The 21338-nt window shown below is 46.4% G+C and overlaps 1 protein-coding gene across 14 annotated transcripts in view; it reads left to right on the top strand.

Moving 5' to 3' along the window:
- Window positions 1–21338, top strand: part of OPA1 (OPA1 mitochondrial dynamin like GTPase) — a 58875-nt gene that overhangs the window by 2279 nt on the left and 35258 nt on the right. For 4 of the 14 annotated variants that reach the window (XM_035132928.3, XM_035132927.3, XM_035132926.3 and 1 more), the window contains exons 2-16: window positions 15–333; window positions 2494–2590; window positions 4564–4671; window positions 5372–5425; window positions 6522–6589; window positions 11452–11562; window positions 15289–15342; window positions 15973–16077; window positions 16454–16540; window positions 16907–17020; window positions 17157–17237; window positions 17437–17511; window positions 17680–17751; window positions 19138–19237; window positions 20024–20154. In XM_035132928.3, coding sequence (XP_034988819.2) covers window positions 15–333; window positions 2494–2590; window positions 4564–4671; window positions 5372–5425; window positions 6522–6589; window positions 11452–11562; window positions 15289–15342; window positions 15973–16077; window positions 16454–16540; window positions 16907–17020; window positions 17157–17237; window positions 17437–17511; window positions 17680–17751; window positions 19138–19237; window positions 20024–20154 — 1576 coding nt within the window. The remainder of the gene's footprint in view (window positions 1–14; window positions 334–2493; window positions 2591–4563; window positions 4672–5371; window positions 5426–6521; window positions 6590–11451; window positions 11563–15288; window positions 15343–15972; window positions 16078–16453; window positions 16541–16906; window positions 17021–17156; window positions 17238–17436; window positions 17512–17679; window positions 17752–19137; window positions 19238–20023; window positions 20155–21338) is intronic. The other 10 variants (XM_088669349.1, XM_088669348.1, XM_060274265.2 and 7 more) reach the window with 3 other exon arrangements.

Raw genomic sequence — 21338 nt, 5'->3', positions numbered from 1 at the left:
GTCTTCTCCTTCAGCGTTGTCTGTCAAACCCTAGCAAATGGGACCTATGGAGCCAGAGGGAAGTCGCCGCTGCAGAAACTGCATCTCGTTTCCCGGAGTATTCATCATTCCCGCCATCCTCTTTCCAGATTTCAAAGGCTGCCATTACGGATCTCAGCGCAGCCGTTCTCTGCTCTTAATCACCTTCCCTTGCGCAGCAGCAAACTCCTCCTTGTAAAGCATGGATCCCAGCCCCATAGGACCTTTTGGCTAGCCAGAGTGGCTTCCAGGCTTCTAAAGCTTCGCTATCTCGTCTTTGGATCTGCTGTGGGCGGTGGCTACACAGCCAAAAAGGTACTTAGCTCCGCAGTAGTGACTGGTCTGTGCCATCCGTATGGTGTGTTGGCACAGTGACTCTAGACTCATTGTCTGAAGAACTAAAGGGTTGGGGATGGACAATACACAGTTGTTGATCTATGGCAAGAGTGGGCAAGGAAGTTGCTTCATAGGAAGTAAGATCAGCTACTTTAGTGACAGACTCTGGCAGGAATTTTTAAAGTGCCTTCAGGCAGTGCCTTTTTCACAGGTGCAGTTGAGCAGTTCCGCTTAGTTGCTGACAGCTGTGCAAGAACCCTTGGTCTGTCACAGGAAGTTGCCTGTGGTTGAGTAACAATGGAACCCTTGGCCAGGTTGGAACCCCTGCAATGGTGCAAAAGGACAATGAAAGAGTTACCAAATTCCTAGCTGGTATTCCTTCAGATCCATGAGTGGAATAAGGTTCCTTTTCGGTGTGGGAAAGCCCCAGCCTTTGCTCCAACCCTCATCAAATTTATTCCAGCCCCTTCCTTTTCCTGGGGGCTCTCCTTGCTCCAGGCCTCTAGACCAGTGTTTCCCAAACTTGGGTCGCCAGCTGTTTTTTGGACTACAACTCCCATTATCTCTAGCTAGCAGGACCAGTGGTCAGGGATGTTGGGAATTGTAGTTCAAAAACAGCCGGAAACACTGCTCTCAACCATCTTCACTTTTCACCTGTGGTGAAGTGAAAAGATAGCTTTTCAAGAGGGAGCTAGGTTTCTCTAGGATGGCGCGCTCTCCGTTTCTTCTTCCCTAGTGATGGCGCCTAGAACTGATGGCAGGAAAGGGTACCCTTCCTTCCCTTTCCTGCATGTGAAGCATCGGTAGAAGTGGAGAAATCCTCTGGAGTGTTGCTGCTACTTTCTGGGTAGGGAAGCCCCCTTGCCTCCTGCTCCAAGCTGAAGTGGCATCTCCTAATGAGATGTGCTGCAAGGAGCAACTTGATTTTGATGGTGGTGGAATCATGAGAGATGTGCAGAGGTTGAAGTCGGGAAGGAAGAAGTTTTATTCCTCCCTGAAACTGGCAAAGCTCAGGATTAAAGCAGCTGCATAAACCGATTATGGTTCTTATCACCAGGTGGTTATTGTGGCTGGTGAGATGATTTGCAAATTACAGGAGGGCAAAGATCTTTTGAGGGCTGTGAACTGTCCTATTCTACTTGGGCTATTTCACCTATGAATTCTAGCTGCCTATGTTATGTTTCTTCTGCAACACAGCTCATAGTTACTCACAGCAGTAACAAAGCACTGGAAATCTAAATGGCATTTCTGTCAGTGAAACAATTTGGTTGTATTATGCACATTAACTTATCAGTAAAGCAAACACACCCCAATCTACGATTATTATGCAGTTCAATGCAAACACACAGTAATTTGCAAAGTAGTTGATTGGGGAGAGCCGCTGAGTGGACAGAACCCCTCTGGGAAGGAGATTCCTCACCAGGGGCAAAAAGGCACCGTTCGATTTGACTGGTTTTCTTCTCAGCAGCACAAGGAGCAGATGGATGTCTGCCCAAGGGCTGGCGACCTCTAGGCAGCTGCTGCTTCTATAGTTTCAACCATGAGAAAGGCAGGGCCAGCCAGGTGGTCTTACTCAGCCTTGGGTGAGGAGGAGGAGAAGCACTGATCATATGGAGTTCAGTGATAAGCCAGTCAATGAAACGGAGGTGGACCCTGCAAGGTCAGCACCCACCTGGGGCTCCCCGTTGGCCCTTGTCCTAATCAAAGGCATCTCCTGTCTGTTTTGCATGTGAAGTTCCCAGACTCAAAAGGCACCTTGAAAAATGACCTGGTGCTGATGAATTACTTACTAAAACATGAATGCAACCCATTAATTTGGATGCATATGACAAGGTATTTTGACTAAACATTAGGAATAACTTTCTGTTTGAGAGTGGAATGGACTCTCTTGGAAGGTGGTGGATTCGCCTTCCTTGGAGGTTTTCAGACAGGTTTGATGGCCATCTGTCAGGGTTTCTTGAGCTACGATTCCTGCATTGCAGGGGTTTGGACTAGATGCCCCCTGGAGTCCCATTCCATTATTTAATCAGAAGGCTGGAGGAAGGAGTAGTCTTGTACATTGGAGACTTGCAGTTTTGTTTTAGTCATCGTAGTAGCTAATGCAAACGTTTGTTGATGTCTTTCTTTCTTCTGATTTAGACATATGACCAATGGAAGGAGATGGTGCCTGATCTCACCGAGTACAAGTGGCTTATTCCTGACTTCATATGGGAACTTGATGAATACGTTGACTTCGGTTGGTGCTGGCTTTTCATTTTCCCTCTAATGCCAAGTTGTTGCAGAACTTTGATAATCATTTATACAGGGGGACAGGCATCATTCCTTTCTCCTGGGAATTTAAAAAAAAATACATTTCAGAAACCCAAACATTTTTATTGCATAATATTCCCTGATATTATTTGTATATTATCTATTTCTCTCTCTCCAAATCTCTGTGAGGCTCATATTAAATGACATACTCCAGCTGTAAAACAATGAAATCCCACCGAATTTTAAAATTTATTGTTTTTGTATACCACTTTGAGGGAGTTTTAACAATCAAGCAGTGTATTAAATTGTTAAATAATAAAATAAGCACAGATGGCTTTACAAGAGTGCAATTGGGGGTGGAGGGAGGCCATAACAAAACCAGATGGAGATGCCAGGTGACTGTTTGGTTAGGAGCCTTGGCCTGGCATGGGAGATGGGCTCCTTCTTGCTGGGCTGGGAGTAGCACCATTGTCTTAAGGCAAATTTTTTAAAATGTAGTATAAACACCAACAATTGGGAAACACCGGCCTGCAAGCGCTCCAATTGGAGAAGAGCCTTTACCAAAGGTGTCATGGGCTTTGAAGAAGCTCGAACTCAGGACACAAGGGAGAAACGTGCTAAGAGGTAGGCACGCTTGGCAAATCCACACTGTGATCAACTCCTGCCCAGACACCAATGTCCCCACTGTGGAAGGACGTGTGGATCCAGAATTGGCCTCCACAGTCACCTATGGACTCATGGTTAAGACCGTGTTCATGGAAGACAATCTTACTCGGCTACAAAGGATTGCCGAAGAAGAAGAAGAAGACATTGCTATAAATGCTTCATAGGCTCTGGAATCAGAGTTATGGAGTCAGTCTTTGCCACCAGAGCTGGACCTACCTTAACTGCAGCACAGAACAGGTTCCCTTAAAATGTTTGCAGTGCTTGCCCAGGAGAATTTATACTTCCCAGCCTGAGAGACTTCCTCCTCCTCCTCCTGATGGCTTGTTGCTTTCAGCCAGCTTCTTCCTGCTGGTCTCCCCAGGATCTTGCCACCCTCCTGCTCTGAAGCAGTTTGCTAGGAAACCAGAGTTTCCCCAGAAATTAACACCCAGCTCCCAGGGTTTTTGGGTTTCAGCCTACTGTGTCACTGATAGGCATGTTTTCTGTTTTGCACGAGAAGTATAAGGAACTGGAATTTCTGGCTCACTGCCATCTGCTTAGAACATAGCTGTCAATAATAATAATAATTTATTATTTATACCCCGCCCATCTGGCCGGGTTCCCCCAGCCACTCTTTTTTTGTCCCTTTTTTTAAAGGGAAATTCCCTTAAGCTGAATAGGCTTCCTCACGAGAAAAGGGGAAACTTAACAGCTATGGCTTAGAAACAAGGCCATCCTTGTTGGTTCAGGGGGCAGACTAAGTCTGTAACTCCTTCAGGAAAAGGATAATTCTTCCAGCTCTGTGGGCACAATTCTTATATTTGGGTCCCTGGAGGCCTGGGTTCAACGGTGTGGCCCCTCTGAAGCCAACACCATCTCTCAGCTGCATTCATAAAACGAGTTGCAGTATCCTAACTCACAGAATACGCTACAAATGGTGAGGTGCTTGCATCTGAATTGTTATGTCTCAAAGCTGACTGGGCCCCATTAAATGTTGATAGGATTCTGCCTTCTGTATGTGTTCAGAGGACTTACTGTGTATCAAGAAGGTATGGTGTATCTTTTATGAAACACATTTAGAAATCTTCTGCAGTAGAGCTTGCTAAAGTATATAAATAGCCATTAAGAAATTCTGAACATAACTGTCCAGGTTAAAGCTAGTAATAATAATAATAATAATAATAATAATAATTTATTTATACCACACTCATTTAGCCAGGTTTCCCCAGCCACTCCCCAACTAGGGAGATGACAGGCTGTTCTTTTTACCCAAAACAACCCCAAGGAGGCTAACTTTCCCTTTGCTTTCCCTAGAAAAACTTGCAAAAGCTCTTCCTGATTCAGAAGACCTCGCTAAACTGCTGCCAGATTTTGACAAGATTGGAGAGAGCCTCAGATCACTGTCCGGTTTCCTCACACCTGGTAAGGGAATTTTCCATCCGGTTGAGTTCTACAAACCTGCCCTTTCTGGTGACTTAAACCGTGTTGGACTGAATGTTTGCCTCCCAGTGCCCAGTTCCCCCCTGGACAGTTTGGGCATTTATGCAAACATGAGCACCTGAACATATTGCCATGCATGGGCCAAGGGCTCCTCTGGTTTAGTGGTGGCTGCTGGACATTTTCAGGGCCCTGCAGCCCCCCCCCTTCCTCCCAGATTATCACATCTGGAGCAGCAGTGTCCATCCTACTGAGCCTTTGCTGATGCTGAAGAGGGCCCTGCCTCTGTCACCAACACCTTCTTAGAGGCTTCTGCCATTGTGGGGCTACCACTTGCCAGGAAGCGGGCAGCGGCCTCTCCCTGTAACCTTTCAGCAGTATTTGCCATCCCTGAGCAGATTCCTCTTTGCCCAGGGGAGTGGGATGAATGTCAGGGACGTACTTGGAAACTAATGACAAGTAGATGAGATCCTCCTATGTGCTTTCAGATTTTTTTTAGAAAAAAAGTCTAATGTAATTTTCACTTCATTGTGAATCATTTTTCAACCCACCTGCCATGTTTGGTAAGTTTGCCATTCTGTCTGTCTGGCCCTCGCCGTGTCTGAGACAGAAACGTCTCACATTCGCTTTGCCATTTGTTTGTATTTATAATTTTTATTTCCCCTTTTTTGCTGGTTTTCCACAGGTTACAATTTGATTAGTGAAGTCATAGGAGCTTCTGATCTACTTCTGTTATTAGGTGTGTAAAAAGCACTTTTTTTTACCTGCCCCTTAACATTCCTCCCCATCTAAATATAATAATGCTAAATGCAATGCAAAGGGGGGGGAACCTGGCAAGTGTAGAAGGGCCTTCCATCGGTTACAATGGGAGACCTTTAAGTTTTATGATTTGGGAATGCCGTGGAGCTGGTCTGCTAGGGAAGATGGCTGTTTCCAATAAAAGTTCTGTTTTTCAACTTGTGCAAACAACGTTCCTGAGGGAGAGCAGAAGATCAGTGCTTCATGTACATCCTTCATTTTAAAACTTTCAGTTGTTTGCATAAAGGAAAGCCTTTTGCTGCACCCAGGGACAGACCGGCAGTGCCTGCCCCTGCCATAGTGAGGGGCATGACTGACACCCACCCGCCCGCCTGCCTGCCTGAATGGTGAGCAGAGCACATTACACTAGCCTGGCAGTGAATTCCTGCTCCATCAGCAGAGATACTTCCTGTGAATATAGCTGAGGGTGGCTGCAGTGGCCTCCACATTCTCTGTGTTCTGCAGCATATTTACTACCCCCAGCAAACAAGCAAGCCTTGCTTTAGATCAGGTATCCCCAAACTGCGGCCCTCCAGATGTTTTGGCCTACAACTCCCATGATCCCTTGCTAATAGGATCAGTGGTCAGGGATGATGGGAACTGTAGTCCAGAACATCTGGAGGGCTGAAGTTTGGGGGTGCCTGCTTTAGATCATGGGTAGGCAAACTAAGGCCCGGGGGCCGGATGCGGCCCAATCGCCTTCTCAATCCAGCCCACGGAACGTCTGGGAATCAGTGTGTTTTTACATGAGTAGAATGTGTCCTTTTATTTAAAATGCTTCTCTGGGTTATTTGTGGGCATAGGAATTCGTTCATCCCACCCCCAAAAAAGAAATAATAATCCAGCCCCCCACAAGGTCTGAGGGACAGTGGACCAGCCCCCTGCTGACCCCTGCTTTAGATCTCTCCATATGTGTGTATGTGGGGGCAAAGGAGATTCCTGTGTAGCAGGGAGAGGAAGAAGAGGCTTGCATTCAGAGCCTCTGTTCTCTTTGCGACATGTGCCACGTGACGCGAGTCCTTCCTCTTTCTTCCCAGGTTCTCCAGGGGATACGGCATTCCGAGCTACGGAACAGGGATGTGAAGCTGAGAAACAATACAAGAAGGTAAGCTTGGAAGGAGAACTGCTCACATATGTAGCAAACAAGCGTAAGGAGACTGCAGGCCAGGAGTAGGAAGTGTGTAGCTGAACTGCAGCTCCTATCTCCCCTCCGACCCCATTGGCCATGCTGGCCGTTGACCCTGACAGAAGTCAAAGTCCAGCAACTCAAGTCAGAAATCAGTGGGACGCATCTGCTTTGAAAACTCTGGCCTGGGCGTACTTGGTGTATGGAGAAATTTCTAACCTTCAGTGTTTTAACCCAGACTTCCCACCTTGTCAAAAGGAGCCTCCTGGAGTGAAGAGAAATACTGCTTTAAACGTCTATCTGGTCATGTGCAGCCCCAACCAGAAGTGCATTGACTTGTGTGTCGCTTTTCTAGTATACTCCATTCTCAGGTGGATAGCCATCTTTTAGAAACACACCAATAAAACTGGGAAGGTGAAATCCCCAACTAAAATACGAAGCATTGTGGAGGCACCAAAATGAATCCCCACCTGCTTCACCCGTGTTATTCAATGCTGGCCAGTGCAGTGCGGATCTTTCAGCACTCCTAGAAAATGCTCAAGCTCAGGCAAGCTTCCAAAGGGAGGGATCTCTGCTGCCCTTGCTGTTTGCCCTTGAGACATAGATAGAGTCCCAAGGATGGCCTTGCTGGTCAGTCTTCAATACCCCAGTGGCAGGGAGGGAAGGAGGCAGCTTCAATGATATGGAAGACTCAAGCAGTTTCAGCATTTACAGCTTACACCAGCAACTTGAGCCGTGATACAAGCATAAAATGAGGCCTGCTGGATCAGACCAAAGGCTCATCTAGTCCAGATTTATGTCCTTGCGGTGGCCAACCAGATGCTTATGGGAAGCCTGCAAGCAAAACATGAGTGCAGTAGCCCCCTTGTAATTGAAGCTCGCAGGCACAGAGGCTGTGACTGGCCCAAGGTCACCCAGTGAACTTCACAGCTGAGTGGGGATTTGAACCACCCTGGTCTCCCAGGTCCTGGTCCAGCACTCTAACCACTGCACCCCGTGGGCTAGATCCTGGGAAGATGAGCGTGGCTGTTTCCACTCTTCATCTATTAATGTGGAGTAGCCTGTTTGTTTCCACATCATCCTCTCTCGTCAAATTAGCAAATAGCCCAAATACCTTTTACTTAGTTCTTAGTTCTGGGCTGGGGGGTTGCCTTGGTTACCCCTTCCCCACAGTGTCTTAATAATAATAATAATAAATAATAATAATAATAATGTGACTTAAAAACAGCATAAAATACAACATAAATGCAGCACCAATATCAATAAAATTCAAAAATTCAGGGGTCATTTTTAATCAGTAGACATCAAATGATCACCAGGGCTAACACACCAAGTTGGTCCTACTAGGGCCCGCAAGGAGACTAGGGAAGAATTTAAATGTGGGTTCCCTTTTCATAGAAAAGGGAAGAGAAAAGGGATTAGAGGATCAGGCTAATTCAAATTAAAGGCCAGGCGGAATAGCTCTGTCTTACAGGCCCTGCAGAAGGAGATCAAGGGCCCTGGTCTCGTGGGACAGAGCATTCCACCAGGTCAGAGCCATCACTGAAAAAGCCCTGGCCCTGGTGGAGGATAGTCTGGCTTCCTTAGGGCCCGGGACCTTTAAGCCTTAGGGTCCTCTGCAGGACATACCAGGAGAGGCGGTCTTAGCACTGAACTGTTGGGGCAAGCGGAACTCCATAGGAAAAGCAGGAGCAACGTGACTCAAATGTGTGTGCCATTATGTCATACTTTCGGAAGGCAAAAGAAGCCAACCCATCGGCAGGCAGGCACACACAAAACCTGCACGGTCATTTGTACAGGCCGCTTCTGCTGATATTCTGTGTGCCTGTGAGGAAGAGCAGCCCTGCTTTTGCTGATGAGACTTAGTTGCTGTGATGTTGGATTTTTAGTTGCTCTCCATTCAGTCATTCATTCATTCATGGGCATATGTATGTTGGTCTTTTTTTCTGGATTTTGTTTAGTTTTTGTAAGCTACTTTGAAGACCTTTTTAATGCAAATTTATCTATAAATTTTCCTGCCATGGGTTCTTGAAATGGCCACACCTCTGTAATGGATGGGTTACGCAAGCACCATTAGTCAGTTGGAAAGGCTGCTTAGAAGAATTTGCTCTGGCACAGCAGTCCATCAGAGAGTCAAATTTTCCATAAATTCAAGGGATGTGTCTGAGTGGCAGTTCCAGACGGAGGAGAGAGCAAAATCCCTCTTCAGTTTCTACAGTCTCTTACGAAACAAGGTTACCTGCATGGATCCTTGCACAGGAAGAGCCTTGCAGCCTAGTCCACCCTCTAGTCCACCCTCCTGTTCTCAGAGTGGCCAGCCAGGTGCCCACAAGCAGGACCCGAGTGCAGCAGCAACGCTCTTCGCCCAAGTGCCATTTAGAGCTGGGCAGCCTCCAGTATTGGAGGTAGTAAACAGTCATCGCGACTGCTTGCCTTCTCCTCGTTAGTGAGGTCGGTGTGCAGTAGCCTAAATAACAAAGATGGTGGACAATGGATTGTCCCTGGAAAAGTAGAGACCCTTAAATTTACTGCAAGAGAGATTGTGGAGACGTTTGCTTCTTTCCAAGGGCAAAGGGAAATGCCGAGTGCTTCCTAGGGAAACGAAAGTGTGTTTCATCCAGGTGGGAATGGCTGGGTCATAGCATCACACCAAGATCATCCCATCCAACCCCCCGGAATGCAGGAATCGCAGTCCCAAGGGCACGCCTACCTCCTTCTGGATTGCACTCCTGATCTTTGTGGGAAACTGCATTTGGGCTTGTGTTCCAAAACGTTCACTCTTTGCCTTCTCTCTGGCCCTGCAGCTAAAATAAGGCCACCAGTACTTTGAAAGTCTGAGAGATGGTGTCGTGTGGCTGAGTAGTTGTGCCGGTTTTCATTCTACTTTTTTGTAGCCCCCTCCCTTTGCTTTTTTTTCTTAGAAATTGTTTATTTGTTCCTGTGGTATCACCAGTTTTTTACATGCGAATCTGCATCATTTCTGTCTATGCACTACAACTGTTTCACAGGTTAACTCTGTTGTAGTATCCCAGTTTTCAGGAGAGCCTGATACTTTCCACTACAGAAGAAGAGAAAGTCAGGGAGAAATTTAGAAGAGACATTGAGCAAGCATAGATTCCTTATGGTACCATAAAGGTCTCTCACTAGTGTGATGCTTGCAGCACCCTTAAGCATTATGGGAATTTTCAGGAGTGGCCAATAGGATGGCAAAGACCTCCTGCTACCATGAAGATTAAGCGTTCTTTCCAAAACAAATTTGAGCTGGACTCTGAGATGGTATATAGGGTTGTAGGCTGTCCATATATGGCTTAAAAAAAGAATAGCACATTCACCTCAATGGAATGCTTGCCTGGGTCTGTCCTGCTGCACAGTCCCCAGCACTTCCCCAAACGGGCTTCCCTTGGCATCTTACGAGAGGCTGCTTCACTGACATGCATCCTTTGAACAAACACGCAGCATTGCCTCTGCCCACCCACCCAAGTCACTCTTGCTTGCTCTGCTCTGCTCTGCTTCCTTTGAGTTTGTCCCTCCCCTTCTGCCCAGTGAAATGGAGGCTGTTCCAGGATCTCCTCCCGATGCAGGTTGCCAGTGATGGGATTTGACAAAAAGGGCTATGCACGAAATAGGGGGATGATGTGACATTTGGCTTCTTCTTTGTCAACAAGGGTGTCCTAATGGAAGGCAGGTTCTCGTTCAGAGCAGTCGCCAAGATACCGAACCACTTAGTTGTAGGAGACTGCTAACACCACTGACCTTTTTTTGGTAGTATAGCAAGGATCTGTGAACTTTGTTTCTTAAGGCTTCTCGTTCCAGCCCTGTTGTGTTTGTGTTTGCAAAATGCATCTCCCAGGAGAGTGCATTTGGATTTCATGTGTACCTTCTCGTGTCTGTGCATGTGTGTGCTGTGTCCCCACTCTAAAGTCGTTTTCTAGCCATGGGGCTGTTTAAGAGCATTCAAAGCAATGAAATTATTACTACTTTTTTGCAATACTGTTTCAGTTGTTCATTTGCATCTGTACACATTTGTGGCAGCGCTCAATTGGTATGCTGATGTGTGTACAGTATTTCAGTTTCATGCTGAAGGCATGATCTTCCCAAGTAAGAAAAGATTCGCTTTCCTTGTTATTCCACAGCTTCTTGGCTTCTGAGGTTTTAAAAAGCTATTCAGACAATCCCCATTTTCTTTTGGCTTGGATGTTGCCTGTTTCCTTAAGCGCTGGGGACAAGGGGACAGGCTGGAGCTCAGTGGCAGAGCATCTGCTTTGCCTGAGGAAGGTCCCAGGTGTTTAATCTCTGGCCTCTCCAATTATGCCTGGGTATATCCTCTGCCTGAAACCCTGGAGAGCTGCTGCCAGTCTGTGTAGACAATACTAAGCTAGATGGACCAATGCTCAGTCTCAGCACAAGGCAGCTTCTTCCTACATTCCAGTGATAGTAAAACATCTTTCTTTAACTTTAACCCTGAGGGCCTCCCCAGACTGCTCTTTCATTGTGGGTATTTGCAGTTGCGCGTCATGGATTCAGTAATAGTACATTTTTTGCAGCAAACTGCAGGGCAGGCGCCAATTGCAGCTGAATCAGTATAACCGCCCTGATAGCATCGTGCGCGTGAATCATCCTGGATGCGCAATAAAAAGGACATCTGAAGGGGGCCCTCAATGCCCCTAGGTAGCAGCAGCTGTGGCCCCTCGATTTCTGTTCCGCTCTTGTTGTGTCTGTTTGAGCCTCCCCCTTTCCTGTGCCCCTGCCTGCCTTTGTGTTGCACCCTTTGGTTTAACATTATCACTCCCCTCACCTCCATATTTTTCTCCCTTCTCCTCCTCATTGTAAACTTGCGGCAGGGTCTTCTGGGCGAGCTCATTCTCTTGCAGCAGGAAATCCAGCAGCACGAAGAGGAGGCGAGCAGAGCCACTGACCAAATGGGCCCCGGCTCCTCCCAGCAGAAGCGAAAGGTGATGACTGAAAGGCACGGGGTGCTGTGCAATTGTTCTCTCACTCACTCCCCCCTCCCCAAAAATCGGCTCTAATCTAATCCAGTCCATCCCAATCGGACGCTGTGATTTGATACCAACCAATGAATCCTTGATTCGACTCTGGTTGTGGGCCCTGGCAGTGACCTAGCAGCAGTTCATTGTCTGTGAAAGTTTTCTCAAAGCACTGTCTTTCAGCATGGCGATTTCTGGGGTTTAAATGTGATCGAAACTGATGTTCGTCGTGGGAAAGATCTGCACTTAATTTTGTTTCTGGAACCCACTAACCTGTTCTACTAACTTGTATCTGAGTATTCATAGCCTCATGGAGCTGAAAGGGGCACTGAGGGTCATCTAGCCCAACCTCATGCACAGGGTGGATAAAAATGAATTTTTTTTCATTTAAATTGGATTTTTTTAAATAAAATGTTTCTGGAGGAAAAATCTTTCTAAAGATAGTTTTCTATTTAAGTTACATTTTAGTCCAAAGGCTATTCATTAGGAAATACAGATTTGTTCTAAGTTTTTCATGTGTGCTAAAACTCAGTCTATGTTGTGTGTGTTTTTTATTGTTTAACCACATCAGTTAACAAACATGGATACATATGCTATAATGTTTTTGTTTTAGTTAAATAAATTGTTTAAATTGTTATTGAAATGATTAATTTTCTCCTTCCAATAACGTACAGCAGATAAGTTCATAGAATCATAGAGTTGGAAGAGACCACAAGGGCTATCCAGTCCAACCCCCTGCCAAGCAGGAAACACCATCAAAGCATTCTTGACATATGCCTGTCAAGCCTCTGCTTAAAGACCTCCAAAGAAATAGAATCATAGAGTTGGAAGAAACCACAAGGGCCACAAGTTGTCCAAATATAAACAATTAACTTATTAAACCTCACAATAATTTCATAATTATCTGTCTATGTATTTCTAATAGTATAACCAAATCAGTTCTTTTTGATATATAACTGTAAAAACTACTCTAAAAATTTATTACCGGTATTCCAAAAATGAAACCTTCATCTTGTAAATACCAGTATTAAGATTATACCACAAGAATGAGTCTTTCTGCAAAAAAATTTTTTATATAAATCAAGTCTTACTGACTAGTGATTTAAATTGTGATTTAAATCTAATCCACCCTGCACGTGCAGTGCAGGAAGGGAGACGGTCCCTGCTCTCTCTCTCTCTCTCTCTCTCTCTCTCTCTCTCTCTCTCTCTCTCTCTCTGAATCCCCAGCGCTGGAAACAAAGGGGAGAGTGGATGCCTTTATGAGCCACCTGGAAGCACCTGGTTGGCCCCTGCTGGAAGTAAGAGAGACCCTTTTTGGTCCGATCCAGCACAGCTCTCCTCCTCGCACTCTTCGTGATCATAATTTTGAATAGGGAAATTGCTTAGGGCAGCTTTTAAATAGGGGCTGCCCTGGCCTTGCTGGTTTATATGACCGACATGGGATGTAGCTCCTCTGGGTTGACAAATATCCATTCATGGCAGAGCGACTGCAAATTTGAGCAATGGTCCCATGAAACAGACCCCATTATAGACACAACACACAGGTACACATGACTTTTCACCGGAGCCCCCTTGCATGCTATTTGCAAGTGGGGACCAAATCCTGTGAAGATGAGGAGCAGCTGTAGAAATGGGGAACTGCTAGAAGCAGAAATGTCTTCCGAAACCAGGAGCGCCTGGGCTTGCTTGCGTTTGGATCAGTGCCTCAGAAGCCTGCTTGTTCCACGCTGCCATATAGTGGCGCCTGCTCAGGCTTTTCCTTGGCTTCAGTGCAGGGAGAGTGTGCTGGCCTTTTCGCTCAGCTGTTGGGAACAGCTTTGCATGTCCTGCTGTGTGTACAAAGCTGACTCTGGCTTCAGCACGGAGAGGGCGTTCTCCATTGCACAGAGGTCTGCAGGTGCCGGAGAGCCCTGCAGAGCCATGGATTGTGGCCAGCCTGCCCATGGTGTTGGTGGGAGTTACTGAAAATGTGACAGCAGCCACAAGGCACAAAGAACGTGTCCTGCACAAGCAGTGATGAAACGAGCAGGACCTTGGCAGTTGGCCCCTGTGCTGTGTGCCATTCCAGCTCTTTGCTCCTGGTGCCCACAGACACCTCTGCTTCCCTCCCCAGCCAGATGACTGGTCTGATGGGCATGTCAGTGGCTGTTTTTTTTTTTTTTTTTTTGCTTTTATAAAGGGCAGTCAACTGTCTCCATCCTGAGAATCTAAAAACGTGCATCACCAGCCTCCTTTGGGCGTGTGTGCCTGCTTCTTTTATCACCTGCAGCGTTTGGCAAATAAGTTAGAATGGGAGGACTCCATCTCCCTCTCCCAGAAATTGTCAAACAAAAGTTCAGTGTAACACACACACACACACCCCCAAGCGAAAGCTCCAGGGTCACCAGTAGGCAGCTCAGTAAAAGGCAGTGTGAGCTGACCTCTGCTTTCTGTTCAGATTCCAAAGGGGAAAGGAGCCCCCCCCCCAAAAAAAGATCATTCATGCTCAGAGGTGTGTCCATGCATGTGTGCAGGAGAGAGAGATTATAGGAGAGCAAATTAAACTTGCAAGTTTTCACTAGGCAGTTAGTTTTCTCATGTACCTAACAAACACAGTTTTTGAACCTGGAAATTCACCCATTCCGAGTTTGTTTCAGTGTGCTCAGCCTATTAATTGCCAGTGGAAGCTGTTATGGTTTTTTTGTTTCTTCTTGGTCATTAAAACCGGACCTTTTACATGCTCAAAACATGTTTATAAGTTGCTTCCTGTTTCAAAGTAGGGCTTCTGGCTGCCCCTTGGGACAACGGCTAGCCCTTAGAGGCCTGCTGGCAAGTGTGGGCCTTCTTTGAGATGAGTGTCTGGGCCTCCAGCCCATCTGGAGGGAAGTGTGTCGCTAGCCATGTCTAGCATCTCTTGGTGGGAGTCAGAGCACTCACACCAATGTCCTCTCTCTGTCCTCATGTGCTGGATGGCAGTTGGGATGTTTCCAATCAGGCATTTTTCCATCTTGAGTTTCCTCCGACTTCTCCTGTACAGCAAAGTTGTTTGTGGCCTTGACTGCCATTTCTGGAGCCAGAGCAAAAACAGGACTTCCTTTTTTATAAAAACCAGCTCTAGAAATCTCTTTGCATATGTGGAGTAGAACAGAAGGCTTTGCCACACTGGAACGGTTCACCGCAAGATCCAGTTGACCCTGAGGCATTAGTGGGCTGTGAAGTATATGAAGCAAAGCCTGGCAGCCAAAAGAGGGCTCCTTCCCAAACTCCTGGGTCTTTACTTATCCTGGCACATGCCTCCCACCACTGGGCATCAGCACACCTACCAGACCCACCGAGTTCAAAGGGGCTTAAGCAAATAACCCTGTGCTTGGTGGCATCTAGAATTACGATTTAACGAAGACTGCACATGAGGCTGCCCTGCCAAGTAACGTTCTGGGGTTGTAAAGTGATACTAAGATGTGTTGACTTCTCTTTTTAAAGGGGTGAATGAGTGTACCAGCCATTATCTCAAGTTACGTGAATTAAAGAGATGCTTCTCTCCCCCCCCCCCCACCTGAGTTTCTTTCTCTGTCGCTTTGAGAAAGAAAACTTGATTGGATGGTTCTTGTGAAATAGATGGCGCTCAGCTCCACCAACAGCGAGGAGTGGTCGGGTTTGTTCTTGTATTTTTGGTCTCCTGAACATAAAAAACATTTATGCTTGTGACTCTTGCAGGTTTCTGACAAAGAAAAGGTAGATCAGCTGCAAGAAGAACTCCTGCGCACTCAGGTAGGGTAGCCTTGCCGGTGTTATGGCCAGAATTCACACGGGGAAAAGGAATTGGGTCTGACTCACTGCAAATTCATTCACTTCCAGAGCTTTCATGTCGACCAGGCCCCATATTGAAGGACCGGGGGGGGGAGCCTCTATAATATTTAAAAGCGAAACAAACAAAAGGTGAATGGCACAACTCTCTGGGTGGCAGATCATTTGCGAGTGTGCAAATTCCACTGTTCAAGTTGAAAGGACCTTCCCAAATCTTTCCTTCCCCCCCCCCTTCATTTGGTTCTATCTTACATCACTGCCCAATTTTAATCCTGGTTTGTTTCTGCTGTATTCAATCAGGATCCTTCCTTAAGTGACTGTGCTTATGATTTCAGCCAAGGATGCCATGCTTTCTGTTGAATTTCATCAGTTGATTCCAATTTGTTCTATTACATTTCATCAGGTCAGAGTCCATTAAGCAATTCATTTGTTTGATGATGGTAATGTAGCTCTGCAGCTAGGGCAGATTTGGTTCAAGAGAGCAGGGCCCTGTTAGCACTGAGTCTCCTTTCCTTTGCCTTCATACTCCCCTCCTGACCCTGACCCTCCTCGCCCCCCCCCCCCGGTTTTCAAAGTTGTGTTATTGTTTTGCAGTTGAAATACCAACGGATGCTTGAGCGTTTAGAGAAGGAGAACAAAGAGCTCAGGAAGATTGTCTTGCAGAAAGACGACAAAGGCATCCACCAGAGGAAGCTGAAGGTATCCCCCCTGCATGCAAAATGTGCATAAAACTTCACCAGTTTTCCCAGCTCCGGGCCTTCTATTCCATCTTTGCTCATCTGTGCTTACACCTTTCAGCAGTACTTTTGGTTAATAAAAAAAATTAAGCCATTCCCTTGAGTGATTGGTGCTCCTTCTGAAGGGAAATGCCAGTTTGGATTCTGTGATCCTATCCTGTTGTCCTATCCTGGTTCCAGTGTAAGATGCAGCCTGTCCTGCCATAATTGGTCCCATAGATTAAGCTGCAGGGATAGGAGAGCAAACAGTCACTTGCTTTTCGGTGCTGCCAGAAGCCTTCCTGATGCTTTGGGCACCGTTCAAATTAGCTTTCCTTCTTTCCTTCTTTTGTTCTTAGAAATCTTTGATTGACATGTATTCTGAAGTCCTGGATACTCTGTCGGATTACGATGCCAGCTATAACACCCATGATCATTTACCTCGGGTAAGTGAGTGATCAGTGTTCAACCATTTCACATTTGCAATAAAGACTGGCATAGTTTAATGCCCTCCAGTTCAACCACATGTGTTGCTGTTTTTTAACAGTAGATAGGCAACGTTTTGCTCGATTTGGGGACATCTTAAGTAAAAAGTAACTAGCTTCTTCATTTCCTATAAATAAATACAATGGAATCTTCTGAATTTATCTTCTGAAAAGCTCCCCCCCCCCCCCACAACAACACAACTAGGGAAGCCAATTCCGGATATATAATCTAGAGTAGCTGGTAAAAAGTGCACTTTGTCACGGGTCGAGGGTGGGTGGCACATGAGTTTCTGTTAAAAGCTGGTGATTTGAATGTTTTCATTTAAGGTTGTAGTGGTTGGAGATCAGAGCGCTGGAAAAACCAGTGTGCTCGAGATGATCGCTCAAGCCCGGATCTTCCCTCGAGGCTCTGGAGAAATGATGACTCGTTCGCCCGTTAAGGTGAGTACGCTGAATCGGCAAGTATTGGAGGCACAATCGGCATCCGTCACCCTCCTTGTGTGGCTCTCGTAAAACTTGCTCAGAGGGTTTTTGCTTTAATTGCTATCTGCTGCTGTTTCTCCCCTTGGTCCATTAGGTCACCCTCAGCGAAGGTCCCCACCACGTGGCCATGTTCAAGGACAGCTCTCGAGAGTTTGACCTGACCAAGGAGGAGGATGTAAGTTTGAAGAAACAAGCTTTTTGCAGCCATGGAAATCGTTTGCATTGTACACCTGATCACTTTCATTGGGGGGGGGAGACAAACATGTGCCTTGAACGTGCCTTTCCCTGTTAAAATAAAGAAAATGGAACTGGACACCTGTTGGAATGGTGCTGTGCCTTGTTTCTGGTTATGACCTCTGATTGTGCTTCAACAGCTTGCAGCCTTGAGGAATGAGATTGAGATCAGAATGAGGAAGAGCGTGAGTGACGGCTGCACCGTCAGCACTGAGGTGAGGCCTGGCTGTTTCTGGATCCCTGGGAATGGTCCCAGAGCTCCCTTGGGTCCCCATCCAGAAATGGCTTGTGGGGCGCCCTGAGCATTGTTATCTACGTATTCTTTTTCTTTACAAAGGAAGCTCCCTGACATGGAAATCGCTCTTTCTTGTTTCCTTCTGCAGACCATCTCCCTCAGCGTTAAGGGTCCTGGCCTGCAAAGGATGGTGCTGGTGGATTTGCCGGGCGTCATTAGCGTGAGTAGGCGATGCTTCTCCCCCTCTAATCCTCCCTGTCCCTTGGAGGTGGGCTGCAGTGGGCTTTTCCCAGACTCACTTCAGGCAGAGGGATCTCATTGGTGGCGCCTTCACTTTGGAATCGCCCACCTGACAATGCAGTTAACTGAATTTTGGTGCCAAGTAAACAGGAAAGTTGGTGAGAGGTGGAATTTTTCGCTATCTTTTATTGTGTTTAGTTTTGATATGATTTGTTTTATCATCTGTGCACTGCTTTCCCAGCCTTATTACTAATTGTGATATAATCATCATCATCATCATCATAAATAAAGTAATAAAAATAAATTTATTATTTATAATCTGCCCATCTGGCTGGGTTTCCCCAGCCACTCTGGGCAGCTTCCAGCAGAATATTAAAATACAATGATTCATCAAATATTAAAAACTTCCCAAAACAGGGCTGCCTTCAGATGTCTTCTAAAAGTCATATAGTTGTTTCTTTCCTTGACATCTGATGGGACGGCGTTCCACAGGGCGGGCGCCACTACCGAGAAGGCCCTCTGCCTGGTTCCCTGTAACTTGGCTTCTCGCAACGAGGGAACCACCAGAAGGCCCTCGGTGCTGGACCTCAGTGTCCGGGCAGAACGATGGGGGTGCAGACGCTCCTTCAGGTATACTGGACTTTAAAGGTCAGCACCAACACTTTGAAAGTAGTGCTGTGATCAAAACCACTGAGCCTCTTGGGCTTTCAAGGTCAGCACCAACACTTTGAATTGTGCTCGAAAACATACTGGGAGCCAATGTAGGTCTTTCAGGACCTGTGTTAGGTGGTCCTGGCCGCTGCTCCCAGTCACCAGTCTAGCTGCCGCATTCTGGATTAGTTGTAGTTTCTGGGTCACCTTCAAAAGTAGCCCCATGTAGAGCGTGTTGCAGCAGTCCAAGCGGGAGATAACTAGCGCATGCACCACTCAGGCGAGACAGTCTGCGGGCAGGTAGGGTCTCCGCCTGCGTACCAGATGGAGCTGGGAGACAGCTGCCCTGGACACAGAAAAACTATAACCTATAGATTTGTTCTTCCATTATCATCAGCTGCCTGGTTGGCCCCAATTTCTCCTAATAACCACAGTGAGGTGGAAGAATGCTTGGCTCGTATTTATACATAACACTTTCTCTCTCACATACATATCATAATGTTAGGGCTGCTCTTATGGTCTTATTGCCTTCAAGAACTTGAGAGCAGTTCTTGAAATAAGCTGCCGAGAGACGCTGTGGAATCTCCTTCCAAGGAGAGCTTTTTTGAAAGAGCTGAGCATGCACCTGCCAGGGATATCTGAGCCCTCTGCTTCCTCCCAGTTCTTTGACACCACCTGTTGCTCTTTTCCTGCCCTTCTTGATCTCTTTTCACAGACGGTGACGTCAGGGATGGCCCCAGACACAAAGGAAACGATCTTCAGCATCAGCAAAGCCTACATGCAGAATCCTAACGCCATCATCCTTTGCATTCAAGGTAAAGGAGGAGGTCGGAGAACAACTGGAATGTCCTTGTGTCTTGGTTACCCGTCATTCGCTCTGATTTTTGGGAGCACAGACCATGCCTGCTCCTTTTTTGTGGTTGGGGTTGTGGAGGGCAGGGCAGGGCAGAGGGATGGAATTAGCTGGCCTCTTCTTTTTTCTGGCTTTGGGACTCTGTTAATCACTTGTGCCTTCTGGGTCCCCAAGTTGAACCACTAGGCATGTTCTGGGTTTAGCTCTTACCTTCAAATGAATTTAGATTCAGGTAGGTAGCTGTGTTGGTCTGACGCAGTCGAAATAAATAAATAAAATTTAAAATTGTCCAGTAGCACCTTAGAGACCAACTAAGTTTGTTCTGGGTATAAGCTTTTGTGTGCATGCACACTTCTTCAGATACGCTGGAACAGAAGTCACCAGACCCTTATATATAGTGACAATTGACAATTGTTAAATGACTGTTGACAGGTTTACCATAACCTGTCAACAGGTTTACCATACCCATTGAGTCAATCACCCATCTCCTACTACCCTCCTGAGAAAAACCCCACCCCACCCTCTCAGTACTATATATAAGGGTCAGGTGACTTCTGTTTCAGTGTATCTGAAGAAGTGTGCATGCACACGAAAGCTTATACCCAGAACAAACTTAGTTGGTCTCTAATGTGCTACTGGACAATTTTTTAATTTATTTCGACTTCAAATAAGTTGTTCAGCTCCTGCCTCATTGCTGAAAACAATTTGCATGTTTTGCGAGGTTATGGCAAATCTGCTTCATTTCCAGATGGGTCTGTGGACGCCGAGCGCAGCATCGTCACTGACTTGGTCAGCCAAATGGACCCTCAGGGCAGGAGGACAATCTTTGTTCTGACAAAAGTGGACCTCGCCGAGAAAAACGTGGCCAGTCCAAGCAGGGTGAGGAAGAGGAGGATGTGGAGGAATGATTTTGTCCAGCAGATGCTGGCAGGGCCTCTGGGGAGGGCAAGAAGAGAAACTTCTGCTGGAAAATCCCAGAGGGACTTTTTATTTTGACAATTTGATGCCCAGAGCTGTTGGGAGTCGTTAGATGGCTTCTGTTCTCAAAGGTTTCAGGTTTGCTCTGCAGACGCTACGTGACTCTGATTTTTGCTTCTGGGTTGATTTGATTGATCAAAAATATTGATAGAAAGGGACTCCAAGGGTCATCTAGTCAAAACTTCTGTAAAGCAGGAATCACAGCTAAACAGCCCGTGAGAGATGGCCACCCAGCCCCTGTTGAAAAACCTTAAGTGAAGGAGAGTCCACCACCTTCTGAGGGAGTCCGTTCCGCTGTTGAGCAGCTCTTAATGTCAGAAAGTTCTTCTTAATGTTTAGTCATGATCTCTGCTCTAGTCATATTATAATGCTTAATACACAGAATCCAAAGGGGTTTTGCATAAAATCATATAATATTAAAATTCAAAGTTACTTCTATATCACACATAAAATACAACACAGCAGTGATGCACGAGCCAGTAAGGGCCCCTGTAGACAGATGAGTCTCCGGGAGGTGTTTTAAATCCGCTTCTCTCTCTTCTGCATGGGCTGAGCAGAGGGAGGGGCCTGCGGCAGTCCCAGAGGGTTGGGGCCACAACTGAAAAGGCCAGGGGTTTTGTCCAGGCTTTTCTCTGACTGCGGCACCAGGAAAGCTTGCTTTCTGAAGTCAGCAAGTCAGCAAACTTTTGTGGGCTCCCCCAGGAGTGTGTATGTGGAAATGTTCCTTTTTTCTTTTCTTTTTTTATATAAGCGGTTATAGCTTATGAGAAAAGTTGCTCCCTGGGAGCTAGTCCAACATTTAAACGTTCTCAGGTTTTTTGTGTGTAAGCATGTTATAATTGCTCCTTTTGAAAAAGAGACTGCTCCTTATTTTTAAAGCACTCTGCAGATACCGGTAGTTAAAGCATGCATCAGCTCTAGGCTGTTGCAGAGGGTTTTTAAAGCCCCAGAACTTGATTCAGGGCTGGCTTCCATGGGCTTTTGCCAGGCTAAGAAGCCCCCCCCCCCAGCCACACTTTCCTATTTGTTATCTTGTTTCACTGTTTGAGTAAAGGAAAGCTGAGAATTCCTACGAGATCAGCTTT

This window comes from Zootoca vivipara, chromosome 5, assembly GCF_965207765.1.
Source record: "Zootoca vivipara chromosome 5, rZooViv2.hap1.1, whole genome shotgun sequence".
Taxonomy (NCBI): Eukaryota; Metazoa; Chordata; class Lepidosauria; order Squamata; family Lacertidae; genus Zootoca; species Zootoca vivipara.
Note: the sequence above shows the minus strand (reverse complement) of the source record. Positions and strands in the feature narration are given on the sequence as shown.